Genomic DNA, 17423 nt, shown 5'->3' on the forward strand with positions numbered 1-17423 from the left:
ATTTCTGCACTGTCAGTTGTTACTACTCCGTTTTCATTTCTAATTCTGTTGATTTGAGTCTTCTCCCTTTTTTTCTTGATGAGTCTGGCTAATAGTTTATCAACTTTGTTTATCTTCTCAAAGAACCATAGTTTTATTGATCTTTGCTATTGTTTCCTTCATTTCTTTTTCATTTATTTCTGATCTGATCTCTATGATTTCTTTCCTTATGCTAACTTTGGAGCGTTTTTTTGTTCTTCTTTCTCTAATTGCTTTAGGTGCAAGTTTAGGTTGTTTATTTGAGATGCTTCTTGTTTCTTAAGGTAGGATTGTATTGCTATAAACTTCCCTCTTAGAACTGCTTTTGCTGCATCCCATAGGTTTTGGGTTGTCGTGTTTTCATTGTCATTTGTTTCTAGGTATTTTCTGATTTCCTCTTTGATTTCTTCAGTGATCTCTTGGTTATTTAGTAGCATATTGTTTAACCTCCATGTGTTTGTATTTTTTACAGTTTTTTTCCTGTAATTGATATCTAGTACTAACAGCTATAAAAGGGGAAATCGACAGTAACACAATAATAGTAGGGGACTTTAACACCCCACTTTCACCAATGGACTGATCATCCAAAATGAAAATAAATAAGGACATACAAGCTTTAAATGACACATTAGACTAGATGGACTTAATTGATATTTATAGGACATTCCATCCAAAAACAACATAATACACTTTCTTCTCAAGTGCTCATGGAACATTCTACAGGATAGATCATATCTTAGGTCACAAATCCAGCCTTGCTAAATTTAAGGAAATTGAAATCGTATAATAAATTCATTCTTTATCATCTAGATGATCATTTGGATGGTATGTTATTTCAATGCTGGTCTTTTTGATGTTGTTTTTTATAAACTCTCCAGCACCTGGTTGGCCTCTCTTACTTGTTTATAGGCTAATAATAAAGAAGAGAGGCAGATTTATTAGGCAAAAAATGTGTTTTTGCCTAGCAAAAGCTCAATACTGCCATGTAAGAGGTAATTTCCTTGATATTTAAATAGTTTCAAGCATAGAAAGTGATGGCAAGCTTCCCAGTTTATATAAAGTTAGTGAAACTCTGATAGCAAATTCTGACAAATAGAGCATGTACACACACACACACACTCACAAACTATAAATGAATCACACTTCTCAGTATAAAAAAAATTCTAGATTAACAGCTAAAAGAAATTCAGAAAATCAGAAATACAAGAATGGCTTAGTGTTGAAAAATATATTAGTATAATTGATCAAATCAGTAGGTCAACGGATTAGAAATTTTATGATCATCTTGATAGATTCTGAGAAGGCATGTGATAATGTCCAACATCCATTCTGGATAAAAATATTTAATAACGTTATGAAGAAACATTGACGAGATCCCTTTACTGAGGCCCACTATCACTTCCACCATTTAACATCATTCTAGAACTGCTAGCCTACATAATTATTCAAGAAAGGAAATAAGCATAAATATTGGGAAAAAAGGAGTTGAAACTATGCTTCTTTTCAAACGATAAGATTGGCTATCTGCAAAACTCAAGAGACTCAACTAAAAATCTATCAAAACTAGGAAGTAAGTTTAGTAAGGTGGCTTGTTACAAAGAAACATAAAAATCAAACAGCTTTCCAACATACAGGTAATAACTACTTGGAAAATGTAATAGAAAAATAATCCCATTTAATAGTAACAAAATGACAAAATTTCTAGAAATAAACTTATTAAGAAAAGTATTGACAATACATGAAGAAAGTTATAAAATGTTAAGGAAGGATAGAAATATTAGGCCAAAAAATGGAGATTTAATCTGTCTGCATGAGAAGATTTAATAGTAAAGATGTGAATCCTCATCAATTTATTGTATAATGTTAACACAATCCTCCCACTAGGATTTGCTGTAAAACTTGACAAAATTCTCCAAGCATCCCAAAGCCTAGTACAGCTCCTGGCACCCAGTAAGTACTCATTTTATGGATAAATGAAAGAATACCCAGGAATAATTTTAAAACAGAATGTTTTGAGGAGGAACTTGCATTACTGGATTTAAAATGCATCATAAGATTTTAATAATGTTTTGCATTAAAGGTTGTAATATAAAGATCAAATCATAGAAAGTTCAGAAGTTTACACACACACAAACTTAAGATAAAGTTGTCCTTTCAAACATCCAGTAAAATTATGGATAATTTAATAAGTGTTATTTGTAAAATGCCTCACCATTTGGAAAAAATGAATTTAGATCTCTAGCACAAAATTTATGACAATAATTACATATTAATTAGAAAGAAGCATTATTTTAAAATGAGATAATGCAATTTTGTATATGCCATAGGACCATAATTAATCATTACAAATATGAATAGAAAAAAGAGAGGGGTGAAGAATGCATCACATTCTTATCAGTGAATATCTCTGGGGAGTAAGTATGAGTGACTTTTTCTTCCATGTGCTTTTTCCATTTTCTGTGATCACTTGAGAGACACAGGAGATAAGAATACAGACACTGATTTGAATCCTCATCACCTGCTGCCTGTGGTCAAATTATATAACTCCTCTGAGCCTTAATTTCTTCATCCACTAAAAATAGAGATATAAATACCTACCTTATCCATATGGTTATTGAGGTTATAATTTTATAACTTCATTTTTAAGGTGCAAACAAAGCTTGTCCACTTGCTACTTGACTTATGTTACCTGCCTGGCCCCTCTTGGCAACTGGGTTTGCCACCCTAGTCTAGACATAAATATTTAAGAAATCCTTCTGCTAACACTTCAAACAACAGCAACAACCTACTTCACAGGTCTATTATGAGGATCAAATAGGATAATACATGTAATGCATTTAGCATAGCCTCAACATATAGTAAATGCTCAATTAATTTAGCTATTATTTCTTTCGTAATGAGGAAAATTTTATTAGGAAAAGAATATTTGAAATTGAGGCAGTGATGGTTATAGTAGGATGATTATATAGTAGGATGGTTATAGTATGACAGTATACTGCCACAGCTTCTGGGAAATCCAAACAGTGGTGGTTAAATCTAGTCTAAAATTGCTGGAGCTAATCTCAAATTTTGGATCCAGATCTTTGAATGTGAGGAAGATCCCACAAAATGTACAGGAAGTGCTGCACTGAGAGTATTCCATTAAGAAGAGATGTTTAGATTAAACTACTTTCATGTATTCTAAATGGTAGATATAAATTCTACCAAAACCAATCAATAAATTTTCAAAAGTAGCCAAGAAATGAAAACTCTCACTTTTCCTGGAGAAAACTAGAAACTCGCCCTCCCCCCCACCCCAGACCAAAACTCTGTGTCTATTTTAAAATAATATGATAAGCAGTGAGAGTCAGGAAGAGGCAGAATGGTCAAGAGAAAGAACTCTGGGACTTTGGAAACGAGGGGTCAAGTCTCAGCTATGCCACCAGCTGGGTGAATATATCAGGAAGCCATTTAACCTACTGTGCCTCTGTTTCCTCATCTGTAAAGTTATGTAATTGTGTAAATGGATCACCAAGTCTTCTTCCGGTTTCACTGTTTTATAACTTTTGGATTTGAAATTAATATTCCCCAAATAGAAATATTTAATTACAATCAAGGCTGATACACAGCCTAAAACAACAGCAACAACAGCAACAACACAAACTCTACGAGTCAGGTGAAGTGTTGTCATCACAACTGGTATAAATAAAGGTGCAAATTCTGCTCAGTCTCTGCCCAGCAAGCAGATCTATTAAAGTAAAGAAATCTGAATTTGGAAACTCTGATTCCTTTCCTTAGTCGTCCAGAACTGAAATCTTTTTCTCTTTGTAAGATTCAGGTTTATGTATATTCATTTCTTCAACCACTTATTAAGAGGCTGCAATGCAGTGTGCAAGTTGCAGGGATATCAAGACAAGCAAACCAAGTTCTTGCCTTCAGGTAGTCAAGCTTAACTGTTGACCTAAGCTTAAAACACACATTTTAAAAAGATAGTTCACCTTGTTTTTTAGCTTGTAGTTCTGAGAGAAGCCGCTCTTTCACAGCTTCAATGGCTGCTTCAGTGACCTCAGCTATAGTATTTCTGGTTAGCGTTTCAAGGGCTTTATCAAAACGTGGTTGGACAAGTTTATCGTAGTCAACTACCTGCAAGGAATATTTGAGGAAACCAACATAAGCACAAGTTACTCTGAATATTAGGTACACTGTTCATCTACATCTATTTCTATAGCTATACCTATCCATCTCAAAAATCTTAATGCTGCTTGAGGTATGTTATTCTCAGAATTCAGTGATTTTTGAGTACTTGCTTTCACAGAAATTCAACATATATATAAATATATATTTATGTTTGTATGATCATGTAAATACATTCAAATTTCATGTATATTTTTAAAATCAACATTTTATGGATAATCTACATATAATTAAAGGCACCCATTTTAAGTACAGAGTTTGATGAGTTTTTACAAATATATACATGACGACCACAATCAAAATATAGAACATTTATATCACCCCAAAAAGTTCCCTCTCATCCCCCTTTATAGTCAGTTCCTGGCACCTGGCAACCACTTCGTTTTCTGTCACTATAAATTAGTTTTGCCTTTTCTAGAATTTCATATAAATAGAACCATACAGTGTATAATCTTTACCAAGCTTTTCTACCTTAGCAAAATGTTTTTGAGATTCATCAGTGTAACTGTATATCTCAGTAATCTATTCCTTTTTGTTTTTGAGTAGTATCATTGTATGAATATACCATAGTTTTTAATCCATTCATCATGGACATTTGGGTTGTTTCCAGTTTTGGCAATTTAAAAGTACCAATGAACATTTGTGAGAAAGTCTTTTTGTGGACATTACATTTTCACATCTCTTGGATAAATGCTGAGGAGTAGAATTACTGGGTCATATGATTAAGTGTATGTTTGACTTTATAATAAATAAAGCACTAAACTGTTTCCAGAGTGGTTAAAGCTATTTTAAAGTCCTAGCAGCAAAGTATGAAAATTGAAGTTATTCCACCTCATCACCAGCACTTGGTTTTGTGAATCTTTCACATTTTAGCCACCCTAGTTGGTGTGAAATCTCATTGCAGTTTAAATTTACATTTCCCTAATCACTGACAATTCTGAGCTTCTTTTTATGAGCTTATTGGTCATTCACTTACCCACATGTTTTTAAGCATATGTCCAACTTTTGCCTAGTTAAAAAATGAGGTTAGAATTCTACATATATTTTGAATATAAGTCCTTTGTTAGGTAGATAATATACTTAATACTGAATGTTGGGATGTTAGATTTATATATGCCTTTTAAGTTTAAATAATATTTCCATACTTCTAGATTCAATTTTGCTTTTCCTTCAATATGCTTATATCACTTTATTCCATGCCAACAAAAATACATCCACACCATCATTTTTAATGGATGAACAGTACTGTATTAGATGAATATATTACAACTTAATATTTAACTAAAATACCAATTATATTTAGATATACATGATTTTGTTATTATAAACTAGGTTATGAAGAACATAGTTATGTATATGTCTTTGATAGTTTCTTCAGGAAAAACATATAGTTCAAAGGCTATGTACAGATTTTAGGCTTTTATATGTATTTCCAACTGCTATCCCTAATGATTATACCCTAACCAGCAATGTATGAGAATGTACTTTCCCAATCCTAGCCACACATCAATACTGGTTGTTAATATGATTTTTCAACAGTGAGATTGACATGACATATATCTGGTTTTTTTTGGCCTCTCCCTGGTTATCAAGGTGATACTCCTTTTCTCATGTGTAATGGCTATTTGGATCAACTATTTTGTGAACTGCCTGTTTGCTATCATTTTCCATTGGAGCTTTTACATATTGATTTGTAAAAACTTTTTACATTTTAAAATTATAATTCTTTTGTCTGACACATACTGTGATGGTCTTAAAACATGTCCACAAATGCTTTAATATTCCTTTCTTCAGAAGGTGAAGCCTAATTCCCCTCTTCTTTAGTGTAGGCAGGACTCAATGACTTACTTTAAATGAATATAGTATGGTGCATTTTTCATTTAAAAAGGGAAATGGGGGCTTCCCTCATGGCGCAGTGGTTGAGAGTCTGCCTGCCGAAGCAGGGGACATGGGTTCGTGCCCCGGTCCAGGAAGATCCCACATGCTGCAGAGCAGCTAGGCCCGTGAGCCATGGCCACTGAGCCTGCGCGTCTGGAGCCTGTGCTCTGCAACAGGAGAGGCCACAACAGTGAGAGGCCCGTGTACCGCAAAAAAGTAAATAAATAAATAAAAATAAAAAGGGAAATGGCAAACCACAGAGTGGTAGAAAATATTCATAATGTTTATTAGAAAATATTCATAATGTTTATAATAAAACAATCTGTACATAGACAACATAAGGAACTCCTACCAATAATATGCAAAAAAGTTAAAAATGGGCAAGAGGCTTGAACAAAGTGAACAAACACTTCAAAAAGTGAATATCTGAATAACATATGAAAAAATGTTGAACCTCATTAGTCATCAGGGAAATGCAAATTAAAACCTCAGTGAGATATATCCACTAGGATGGCTAAAATAAGAAAGACTGACCATAACAAAAGTTGGCAGGAATGTGGAACTCTCATACACTGCTGGTAGGATAGTAAATTGGTAGAACTGGTCTTGAAAACAGTTTGGCATTTTCTACACAAGTTGACTATGTATGTATACCTTATGTCCCAGAAATTTTACTCCTAGATATACCTTCAAACTATATAAAGATATGCATGTATACACCAAGAAACAGGTACAAGACTGTTTATAGCAATGTTATTCACAATTCCCCATACTGAATCAACCTAAGTTTTACTGACACTCAAATGGATAATAAATCATAATATAATTCAATCAATAGAATACAATAAAACAATAAAAATAAGCTATAGCTATAACATGCATAAATATCACAATTATAATGTTAAGTGAAAGAAGCCAGACACAAAAAACATAAACTGTTTTAAGTCCATAAAGTTAAAAAAATATGCAAAGCTAATCTATGGTATTTGAATGTGTGCTTACATGGTAAAACCATAAAAGAAAAGTACAGAAGTGAGTATTATAAAGTTCAGGACAGTGGTTACCTTTGTGGAAGGAGTAAGAGGACTGATATTAGAAAGAGGCATAAGGCGGCTTCTGGGGTCCCGTGTCTGACCTAGGTGGTGGTTACATGGGGGTTTGTTTTGTGATATCTCAATGAGCTTCACTTTTCTGTATGTTTGTCATATTTTACAATAAAAAAGTTAAAAGCAAGTAGGAAATGTTACCCCTGTGTTTAAAAGAATTTAACAGCATTTGGAATAAATTCAAACTCCTTCCCAGGGCCTGCACTGTCTGACTACATCTTCAGCCATCTCCACCTTGTGCTGTTCCTCCTTTCACACTACATGCTCCAGCCACACTGGCCTTCATATAATTCCTCTACATTCCAATCCCTCATCAAATCCTTTGGCTCTATCTTCAAATTATATCCCAAATCTGCCCACTTCTTACCACCTCTACTGCTATCACTCTGGTCTAAGCTAAAAGTAATTTCTCTTCACTTACCGAGGGTGGAGAATAAGATCACTGAGGGGAGAGGTCAAGGAACTATCAGGTCAATGTGTTGGGAGGGTCATCTTTGTAGATAGTGAAATCACCAAGAATGATGACAGGAATGAGGGTGTGGAGGAAGGGTCGGTGGGCCAGGAGGAGTGTAACCCAGGGAACAGGAGATGAGTGAAACCAAGAAAGGTAATGGGTGGCACAGTCTGCATGACATAGCAGTCAAATCTGGGGACTTTCGGGAGTGGCTATGGTCTGGAAGCTGCACTAAAGCATCGAGGAAGATGCCTTCCCCACTCCAAGCCCAGTGGAACAATTACCCAGTTGACAGTATAAAATTAAGAAAGCTGAGCACAGGGAATTCCCTGGCGGTCCAGCAGTTAGGACTCCGTGCTTTCACTGCTGAGGGCCCAGGTTCAATCCCTGGTCAGGGAACTAAGATCCCACAAGCTACGCTGTGAGGCTAAAAAAAAATTTTTAACTTAAAACAAAAAAAGAAGAAAGAAACACCTACCAGGCTGCATCAGAAGAATGATTTATTAAAGCTGGAGTTTGGGGGGTTTAAAAAAAAAAAGAAAACTGAGTACAAGTCCTAAAAGTCCTAAAATCCCACAAAGTATAATGAAGTATAGATAGGTAGAAAGCTAGCTAGGTAGCTAGCTAAGTAGTTACCTTTCCTTTGTAATGTTTTGCAAGCAAATTGCTAAGTGTCGTTTTCCCTGAAGACTGAGGTCCAAATATGAACACTTTAAATGGTGGTGCTGGCATAGGTGGAAGAAGATAGGGACGTGGGTTCAATAAAAATGTTTTTAATGCTTCTTCTGATGAAAGACAGTATATTTTACCTAGAAAACTTAAAAAATGACATTATCATAAACAACCGAAAAGAGGTATGGGCAAGTTTTTAAATTAAATTCTGAAAATCTTACTTACCTCACAGAAAAATCTGGCAATCCTTGAAAAATGTTACCTTCTTTTAAAGTCACCGGACATGTATGTCCCCATCTGCTTCTCTGCCATCTGTATCTTGGGGCAATAAGTTTACAAGCTGCAAGAGTACGGAACAGCTCATCCTGTTAATAGAAAACAACATTAAAAATGTGGGCATAAGTTTGGCTGAAATTCACATTATTACTTCATTTCTTATTTGATCACGTTCTACTATTTAAGAAATAATTCATAAAGGAAATTTTGGGTTTTTTCTCAATTGCAACCATTCTGTACTTGTCCAAAATTTAATAAGACAAATAGTTTTCATTTCTGTTTTAAGACCTTGTTTAAATTTTACTGAGCATTTTCTCTTGTAGGGTAGAATGAGCATAAGGTAGATAGAGCATTTTCTATTATCTGTTTCAGGAAACAGATTCTGAAAAATTCTTATTGAAAAGGTTTGAAAACATACCAGAATCTTAGCTAATTTACATAAGTTTTAAAATAGGAAGATGTTACATACAGATTTGCATTGACTTAGCTGTTTCATTCTTCTTAAATGTAAAGTCTCCCTCAGCAATCCTCCGTTCGTCACGGGCAGAGTAGCTAAGAACCACTTCCCTACCGACTGCAGACTGCTGAGAGGGTCACTGTCCTAGCGCTACCTTGGCGGGGACAAGAGAACTGGAGGGAAACAACATGGTAGGCAACTGCTAGGGGGACAGGTCCAGGCTGGCTCCCTCCCACCTTCAGACATGGATCTCACATGTATTGCTGGTTCCAGAGCTGACTGTGGAGGACAGATGAGAATGGAAGCTCTGGTCTTGCCTGCACTGCTGCAGTATATGAGAGCAAAGAGGCATGCTGGTTGCGGGGATGTTGCATGGATGTCCCCACCTGAAGGCTGGAAGAAGCTCGATGGGAAGGAAACTGTCAATGCTTAGGGGAGCTGAATGACACTGAGAAACTTGTCGGTGGGGCACATTTGGCTACCACCCTTCTCCATGAGTCCACAGACAATGAGCTAGGGACTGAAATGTACCCAGTTAAGTCAGGAAGCAGGCACTTTTTCCTTATCATCCCTATTTCCTGTCCAAACTTGGAGAAAGTGTGTGAATAGCAGACCATGCTCCTCTCTCAACTTTGAGCCCCCGAGGCTACATATCTAGCGGGGGCTGAGGGGCGATGAAAAGATGAGCTTTCAAATGAGTTTGATATCACAGCCGTAAAAATGATCATGACTGTCTCTGGTTAAAGGCAGACTGAACACATGCATTTGTGTTTGCTTTTTTCCTAAAACCTTGCAAAAATGACAGCAGAGGAATGAAAAAAGAAATGAACTCACGAGGACACAGAGACTGGGAGAAGAGACCAGAGGAGCTGACAGCTAAGCAGCCGCAGCTATACACTTTTGTCAACTAGAAAGCAGATGTATGTAGCAGCCGCAGCTACACACTTTTGTGTGTAGCTCCCTAGGCCCTCAGAGCTCGTTGTGGTGAGCTCTGGAGACCCGGCTGGACAGATTTTGTCAATATTTCTTTACCTTGTAGCCTAGCTCCTTGGTCTTCTCCTCCAACAAGGCGTATCTCTCTGTTCCGTGCCTGCTGCGCTCCCGGTGGCCAACCACGTGCTTGTTCGTGATGAGAAATTTCCAGCTGCTTCTGATAGTGGTTATGCTTTTCGATTTCGGTGTCAAAGTGCTTGAGCTCTTCCCAAAAGGATTCCAGTTCCTTCTCTGTGAAGTTGGCTGACCTGGCCAGGTCCCACAGATCCATCACCTGGGGCTCGTCGAACTCTGCCTTGGCGCCGCAGCCCCGGTGGCCGACTTCCTGCAGGTGGTCTAAGTCCTGGCTGATGTCCCTCAGCCTGTCCTTCACTCGGCATGTCTGCTCTGCAGCACGTCCTCCTGGCTGTGGGTCACGTCGGCGGGACTGACAACGTTTTCCTTAATTTCTTCTGTCCTGCTCAGGGTCTCCAGAAGGACCTTATTCTCCTGGACCTTCTCCCTGTGATGCTGAAACTCCCACCACGACTGGTCCAGTTCTTCATTGAAAAACCTCCCGGAGGTCTTCGCCTTGTGCCACAGCTTCTCCAGCCGGGGGTCCTCCAGGCTGTGGTCCTCGGTGCCGGGGCTGAGGACGTTGCTGCTCACGGCCGGCCTGGGCGTCGTTTCTCCCGTCCCGACCACACTTGGCCAGGATAACGTTGAGACTGCTGATAAGTTTTGCTTCTTTCTCTCCATCTTCATCTAAGCCTTCAGCCTTCAATCTCTTCCTCTTGAATTCGTCCCTTTCGCGTATGTATCTTGAAGCTCAAGCTTGTATCTTGATCAGCATGGAGCTCGGACAATTTCACAGGAGAAAGATTAAGCCGCTGAGCCTTCCCCCACAGCTGATTCTGCTTCTCCTGGCGGAACTACCCCCGACCCGGGCTCGCGCTCCGAGGGCTGCGCGGGCTCATTCTTATCCCGCGAGAACTTGCCGCCGTGGCCGGCGGCCCGCCAGGCCCGGGAGGCGGCGGAGGCGGCGGCGGCGGCGGCGGCGCTGGCGCTCGCGCAGCGCAGCTCGGACCCTCCGCGGTGCTGTCTTCCTCCTCTGGAAGCCGAGACCCCGGCAATTGCGGGTCGGAAAAGCCCCCAGGTTTTCTGAATACTTTAAATTTTCCCTTCAGTTATGACCTAGAAGTGACTCAGTACAGAGCTTCTGTGTGCATCAGGCCCACCTTTCCTCCTCTTCAGCACCAGTTCGTGTTACATATTCCAGCTATATTCAGCCATTAAGATCTAGGGATTACACAGTACAGGATAACAAAATGACCTCTTTCCTTAAATTTATTTCCATAAGTTATTTGAATTATAATATCTATGATTCTGGTATTAGTTTTTTTATTTCTATTTTTATAGGTGAATCTAAACTTCCCAGAATAGATCAAATCCTCCACTTAAAAGTCCTGGTAGCCCTTTTAGCACTTGGCAGTTATAATTTGATCACCATCACATCCACAATACATCAGGGCCAGGAACACAGTAGTTATTTTAAAAATTGGTTGAATGATTGGGGAAATGAATGAGTATAGAGTTGAGGGCTTTTATGTCTTTGCTTTCTTCGGTGCTGCAAAATTTTGAAACTGAACTTGGGTTTCTTTATTTCTTATTATTCCTGTGGTTGATTGTTCTGATTTTATTGTCTTTCTTTGTTTCAAAACTTTTGTTGTGTTTAGTGTCTACAAGAATATTGTGCCAATATTACAGCTTCCCAAAAATCAAATCCGTTTTTATAAAAGGTATCCTGAGAGCCTTTTAAACCTTGAAAGGATACAAATTAAGGTCACAACATATAGTGAAAGGGTAGACTTTCAAACAGTTAAAAATAACTTACATTTTCCATCGTGTCATTAATTTCTTCCTCTGCACTCTGAAGTTTGGTTAAAACAGCTGCTCTTTTTAGGTTCAGATATTTAAGTCGATCCATAACTGTCTAAATTTAAAGAACAAGTCTTTTAATACATTGGCATTTGAACATCTCAAATGTCCTGAAAAAGTCATGAGCTCATGAGTAGAATACTTCCTTGTTCTCCCTAGCTTCTGGTAGTTTGCTGGCAATGTTTGGTATTGCTTGGCTTGTAGATGCATCACTCCAATCTCTGCCTCTGTTGTGACATAGCCGTTTTCTCCCTGTGTTCATGCGTCTCTTCTCTTATAAGGATGCCAGCCATATTGGATTAGGACCAATCCTAATTCACTATGGCCTCACCTTAACTTGATTACATCTGAAAAGATCTTATGTCCAAATGAGGTCACACTTACAGGTATTGAAGGTTAGCTCCTCAGCATATATTTTTGGGGACACAATTCAACCCATGAGAGTCTACCCTTTGGTCCCCAAATATTCATGCCCTTCCCTTGTTAATTCCCTAATTTATGTGAGAATCCTTATCTCATTGGTATTGAGCTTCTCCATGTAACTTGTTCTGGCCAATAGAATGTGGGCAGAAGTGTAAGGGTGCCATTGCTGGCCGGGGCCTTAATAGGCTTGGGAAGTTTCAACCAGGCCTGTTGGAACTTCTGCCCTTTACCTTGAGGACAGTGTGTCCCAGGTTGTAAAAAGTAGTCAAATTCTGGATATATTTTGAAGAAGAAGCCTGCTGTATATGCTGATGGGTTGGATGTGGGATATGAGAAAAAGAGAGGAGCAGCTGGAAGGATGATGTGACATATACTGAGAGGGGAGAACTGTGGGAGGAGTGTATTTGGGGCAGGGTGGTGGTGATGGCGGATCAGGAGTTTTATCTTGCACATTTAATCTGAGGTGACAATTATACATCCAATAGGATATATTGGATATATTTAGTAGCAGTTGATTATACAAGTGTGAAATTCAGGGGAAAGGTCTGTTATAGTAATATGAATTTAAGAGTTGCCAGCATTTAGAAGGTATTTAAAGCCATTGGGTTGGATGAAGTCTCCTAAGAAATGAGGGTAGACAGAGAAGAGTGCTCAAGGAATGAGTTCTGGGATCCTCCAACTCTAGAGGTTAGAGATGTAAAGTGTAGAGGTAGAATGAGCTATAGTAGTGTGGGGTCCCAGAAGACAAGGGAAGAAAGGAGCAGGAAGGAAGAAGTGATGAGCTGGGTCAAATATTGCTTCTAGGTGAATTAGATGAAGCCCAAATAGTCACTACTGGCTTTGATCAGGAGATCACGGATGATCTTGGCAAGAGCATATTCTAAGTGCGGAGCTTCTCCCTAATTTGGTTGCACCACCAGCATTATTACTTATGTGGCCACCAGCCATATCAAACTAAAAATCTGGGCATTGCTCCTGACTTTTCTCTCTCCCTGTCCTCCTACATTAAGTAGCTCCCAGGTCTGTCTTCTGTCCATTCCCACAGTCATTACCCTAGGTTAGACCACCATCTCTTATCTGATGTGCTGCAAAAGTCAGAACTAGTCTTCCTCCCACCAACCTGCTTCTCCTCAGTTTTTCCTTTGCATTGTAGTCTGAGTGATCATTTTTAAATGGAAGTAGAAGCATTTTACTCTCTGGCTTAAAACCTTTCACTGGCAGCCCACTCTCTCATGATGAGGTCTAAACTCTTCAGCGTGGCTTATGAGGCCTTTCTTGCTGCAACCCCTGCTTATTCCTAAAGTTTTGGCACTACTCCACTCCTACTCCATCCCCCTAAAAACTCCTCCATCTTCCAGTCCTTCATTCATTTCCTAGAACTCACTAGGCTCTTTTTTTGCCTCTGGGGCTTCACACAGACCCTTCCCTCAGCCTGGAACACTGTCCCACCTTCCTCCCCTCACCAGCCCTCACAGTCTAATTCTTACTCATCCTTAGAGTTTCAATTTAGAAATAATTACAGACACATGGCCTTCCTCACGCGATTAGGTCCTGTCCTTTTGCCGTGAGCTCCTATAGTACCTTGTACCTCCCAGATTATAACACAAACTGCCCTTGAAATATTTATTTTCCCCCAACATATTGGATACTGTGTGAGGGGAGGGACTTCTCTGACCCCTTCCCATCTGTATCCCTAGAGCTTATCATAATGCTGCACACCTATTAGGTGTTTAAGAAGAAGGTAATGTATTTTTGTATTATTTTGTATTGGACTATATTTTTTGCTTTTATTTTTTTATGTAATGTATATTTTTGTATTTTGTAATTTTTATGATGCATATTATTTTGTATTATTTTTGTATTTTGTACTTTTGTGTTTTCTGGTTATTTTAAAACCATGAGTGTGTATAACTTTTAAATCAGAATGCAGATATTTTAAAAAAAGGCACAAGCTTATAGATACAGAAAGCAGATTGGTGGCTGCCAGAGGTGGGGGGTGGAGGATGGGAGGTAGACAAAATGGTTGAAGGAATTCAAAAGTATAAACTTTCAGTTATAAAATAAATAAGCCCTGGGGATGTAGTGTACAGCATGGTGATTATAGTTGATAGTACTATATTGCCTATTTGAAGGTTGCTAAGAGAATACATCTTAAAAGTTCTCATCATAAGAAAAAAATTCTTTATGTATGGTGTCAGATGTTAGCTAGACTTATTGTGGTGATCATTTCACAGTATCTACAAATATTGAACCATTATGTTGTATACCTGAAACTAATATAATGTTGTATGTCAATTATACCTCAGTTTAAAAAAAAAAGAATGAAGATATTTACATTTTGGGGGAAAAACAAGTACCTTCTCTTCCTTACATTCTAAGTGGGAAGTTATCACATGAAATATATTTAAATGATGTATTTAGTATGGTTACCATAAACAGAAGAATTACTATTATGTTTTCGCCAAAAATCATGCATTAGTCTTTCAAATTCACACATTTAAAAAAACCCCTTTCCCAAACATTTTTTGCTTTTTTTCTGATCGTAAACATCTTGAACAAAAATCTTTCTGTATATCTCCATGTATTTCCTTAGAATAAATTACTAGAAATTGGGCCTCTTTGGACAGATGATAGACATTAAAAAAAATCTTTTGGGGCTTCCCTGGTGGCGCAGTGGTTGAGAGTCCTCCTGCCAATGCAGGGGACACGGGTTCGTGCCCCGGTCCGGGAAGATCCCACATGCCGCGGAGTGGCTGGGCCCGTGAGCCATGGCCGCTGAGCCTGTGCGTCCGGAGCCTGTGCGTCCGGAGCCTGTGCTCCGCAGCGGGAGAGGCCACAACAGTGAGAGGCCCGCATACCGCAAAAAAAAAAAAAAATCTTTTGGATACATATATGCCATATTATTTCCCAGGAAGATTGTGCCCTGTATGCTCCTACTGAAACGGTATAAGAGTATTTCACAAACCCTCCCCACAATCCTGGATATTGGATAAATTTGTTAAATCTGCTAAGAAAATGCTGCTTTTTATTCTTTGTGCTGTTTGCATTTCTTTGACTAATAATATGATTATAGAAGTTTAAAAAAATATATTATTAGACATTTCTTGCTAAATTACCTGCGCACGCCCTTTGCCTGTTTTTTCTATCGAGATATTTGCTTTTTTCCTATTGAAATATCAGAAGTTTTAAAATATTTATAAAAGATACTCAGCATTTGTTTATAATAAGTATGGAAACTATTTCCCCTCATTGTCATTTGTTTAATAGTGAAAATAATATTGTATTTTCAAATATGCATATATTCTGTTTAAAAAAAGCTTTATTGAGATATAATTCATATACCATATAATTCATCCATTTAAAGTGTACAATTAAATGGTTTTTAGAATATTCAGAATTGTGCAACCATCACCACAATTAATCCTAGAACATTTTCATCACCCCCAAAATATACCCTATACCCATTAGTAGTCACTCCACATTTATCCTGGGATCTCCCACAGTGGTAAACCCACGCCCCCCACCCCCTGCCACTAAGGAACCACTTATCCATTTTTTGTCTTTGTAGATTTGCCTATTTTGGACATTTCATGTAAATGGAATCATATGATATGTGATCTTTTGTAACTTTTCTTTACTTAGCCTGTGTTCAAGATTCATCCATGTTGTAACATGTGTCAATACTTCATTCCTTTTTATTGCTGAATAATATTCCATTGTATGAGTATACCACATTTTATTTATCCATTCATCAGTTAATGGACATTTGTGTTGTTTCTACCTTTCAGCTATTGTGACTAGTGCTGCTATGAATATTCATGCACAAATTTTCATTTCAACACCTGTTTTCAATTCTTTTGGGTATATACCTAGGACACGAACTGCTGAGTCATGTGGTAACTCCATGTTTAACCTTTTGAGGAACTGCCAAACTGTTTTCCAAAGTGGCCACACCATTTACAATCCTACCAACTATGTACGGGTGTTCCAATTTTTCTACATCCTCACCAACACTTGTTATTTATTGTCTGTTTTGTTTTCTGTTTTTAATTTTAGCCATCTTAGTGGATTTGAAATGGCATCTCATTATAGCTTTGGCTTGCATTTCCCTATGGCTCATGTTAAGCATCGTGTCCTGTGTCTATTGGCTGTTACCTGCTTTTCCTTTTCTTTGAGGCACTTTTGGTCACACAGAGATTTTAAATTCAAATGCAGTTTTGATTTAAATATGGACAGATGAATAAATACCACATCAAAATTTTAAGTGTCAAGATGAATTTTTCAAAAATAAATGGTATTAAAAAAGTAAATCTATTAATGATATTTATTAAAATAAGTATAATCCAGTTGATACTTTTTTGATTTTCCAAACTGTGGCATATTCTTACTGAGCATTGCACTTACCGTGAAGAGCTCCTCTGGGGGCTTATTTCCGTCTAGCTCAATGAGATACTGGGAATCGTGTTCAGCCATTACTTCCTGCAGATGATCAAACACAAGCCTCATCATTCAAGATCATTGGCAAAAGATCAGAATCTTAATATACCATGAAGAAATATTTAAAGCTAAATTATTTGCTTTATACTTGACATAATAGATGTTATTTTCAGGAGAGCTTTTACAAAAGCCTAAACTAGTCTTCTTACCTTGAATTTTCCTCTTTCTGTTTTTTCCATTTTTCTCTACAGTGAAGTCTTAGAGTCTTTCCCAACAGAAGTGTTTTGGGGCATCTATCTCTCCGTATGTATTCATAGAATAATTTCTACCAAACTGCTAGCTGAAGAATGGGGTTGGTTCATTTCACTTTTTATTCCCCTGGCTGTGGGTGATGTTCAGTATCCAGATATCCATCTCTGTAAACTGCCAAACCATAACCTCTGTGCAATTTTCCGTTAGACTCTTTCTTCTGCTTAACTTTCATGGAGAATCTTTAGCCCTTATCTGCCATATGGTTTGTAAATGTTTTGCCTTTCTATGATTTATCTTTTGACTTTGTTTATGGTATCTTTTGCAATATAAAATAGTTTTATGATGAAATCTGTTCTCATTGTTTCTG

General features: G+C 37.8%; 1 protein-coding gene and 1 pseudogene across 3 annotated transcripts in view; both read right to left on the bottom strand.

Moving 5' to 3' along the window:
- The window catches only part of AK9 (adenylate kinase 9), a 120848-nt gene that overhangs the window by 78474 nt on the left and 24951 nt on the right, over window positions 1–17423 (bottom strand). For all 3 annotated transcript variants that reach the window (XM_029223713.1, XM_029223711.1, XM_029223712.1), the window contains exons 9-13: window positions 16772–16846; window positions 11901–11999; window positions 8527–8666; window positions 8266–8446; window positions 3996–4140 (exon numbers count right to left, since the gene is read on the bottom strand). In XM_029223713.1, coding sequence (XP_029079546.1) covers window positions 3996–4140; window positions 8266–8446; window positions 8527–8666; window positions 11901–11999; window positions 16772–16846 — 640 coding nt within the window. The remainder of the gene's footprint in view (window positions 1–3995; window positions 4141–8265; window positions 8447–8526; window positions 8667–11900; window positions 12000–16771; window positions 16847–17423) is intronic.
- On the bottom strand, window positions 10004–11235 carry LOC114896252 (annotated as a pseudogene).

Source organism: Monodon monoceros, unplaced genomic scaffold (genome assembly GCF_005190385.1).
Source record: "Monodon monoceros isolate NGI ecotype Baffin Bay Population unplaced genomic scaffold, NGI_Narwhal_1 Super_Scaffold_15, whole genome shotgun sequence".
NCBI lineage: Eukaryota > Metazoa > Chordata > Mammalia > Artiodactyla > Monodontidae > Monodon > Monodon monoceros.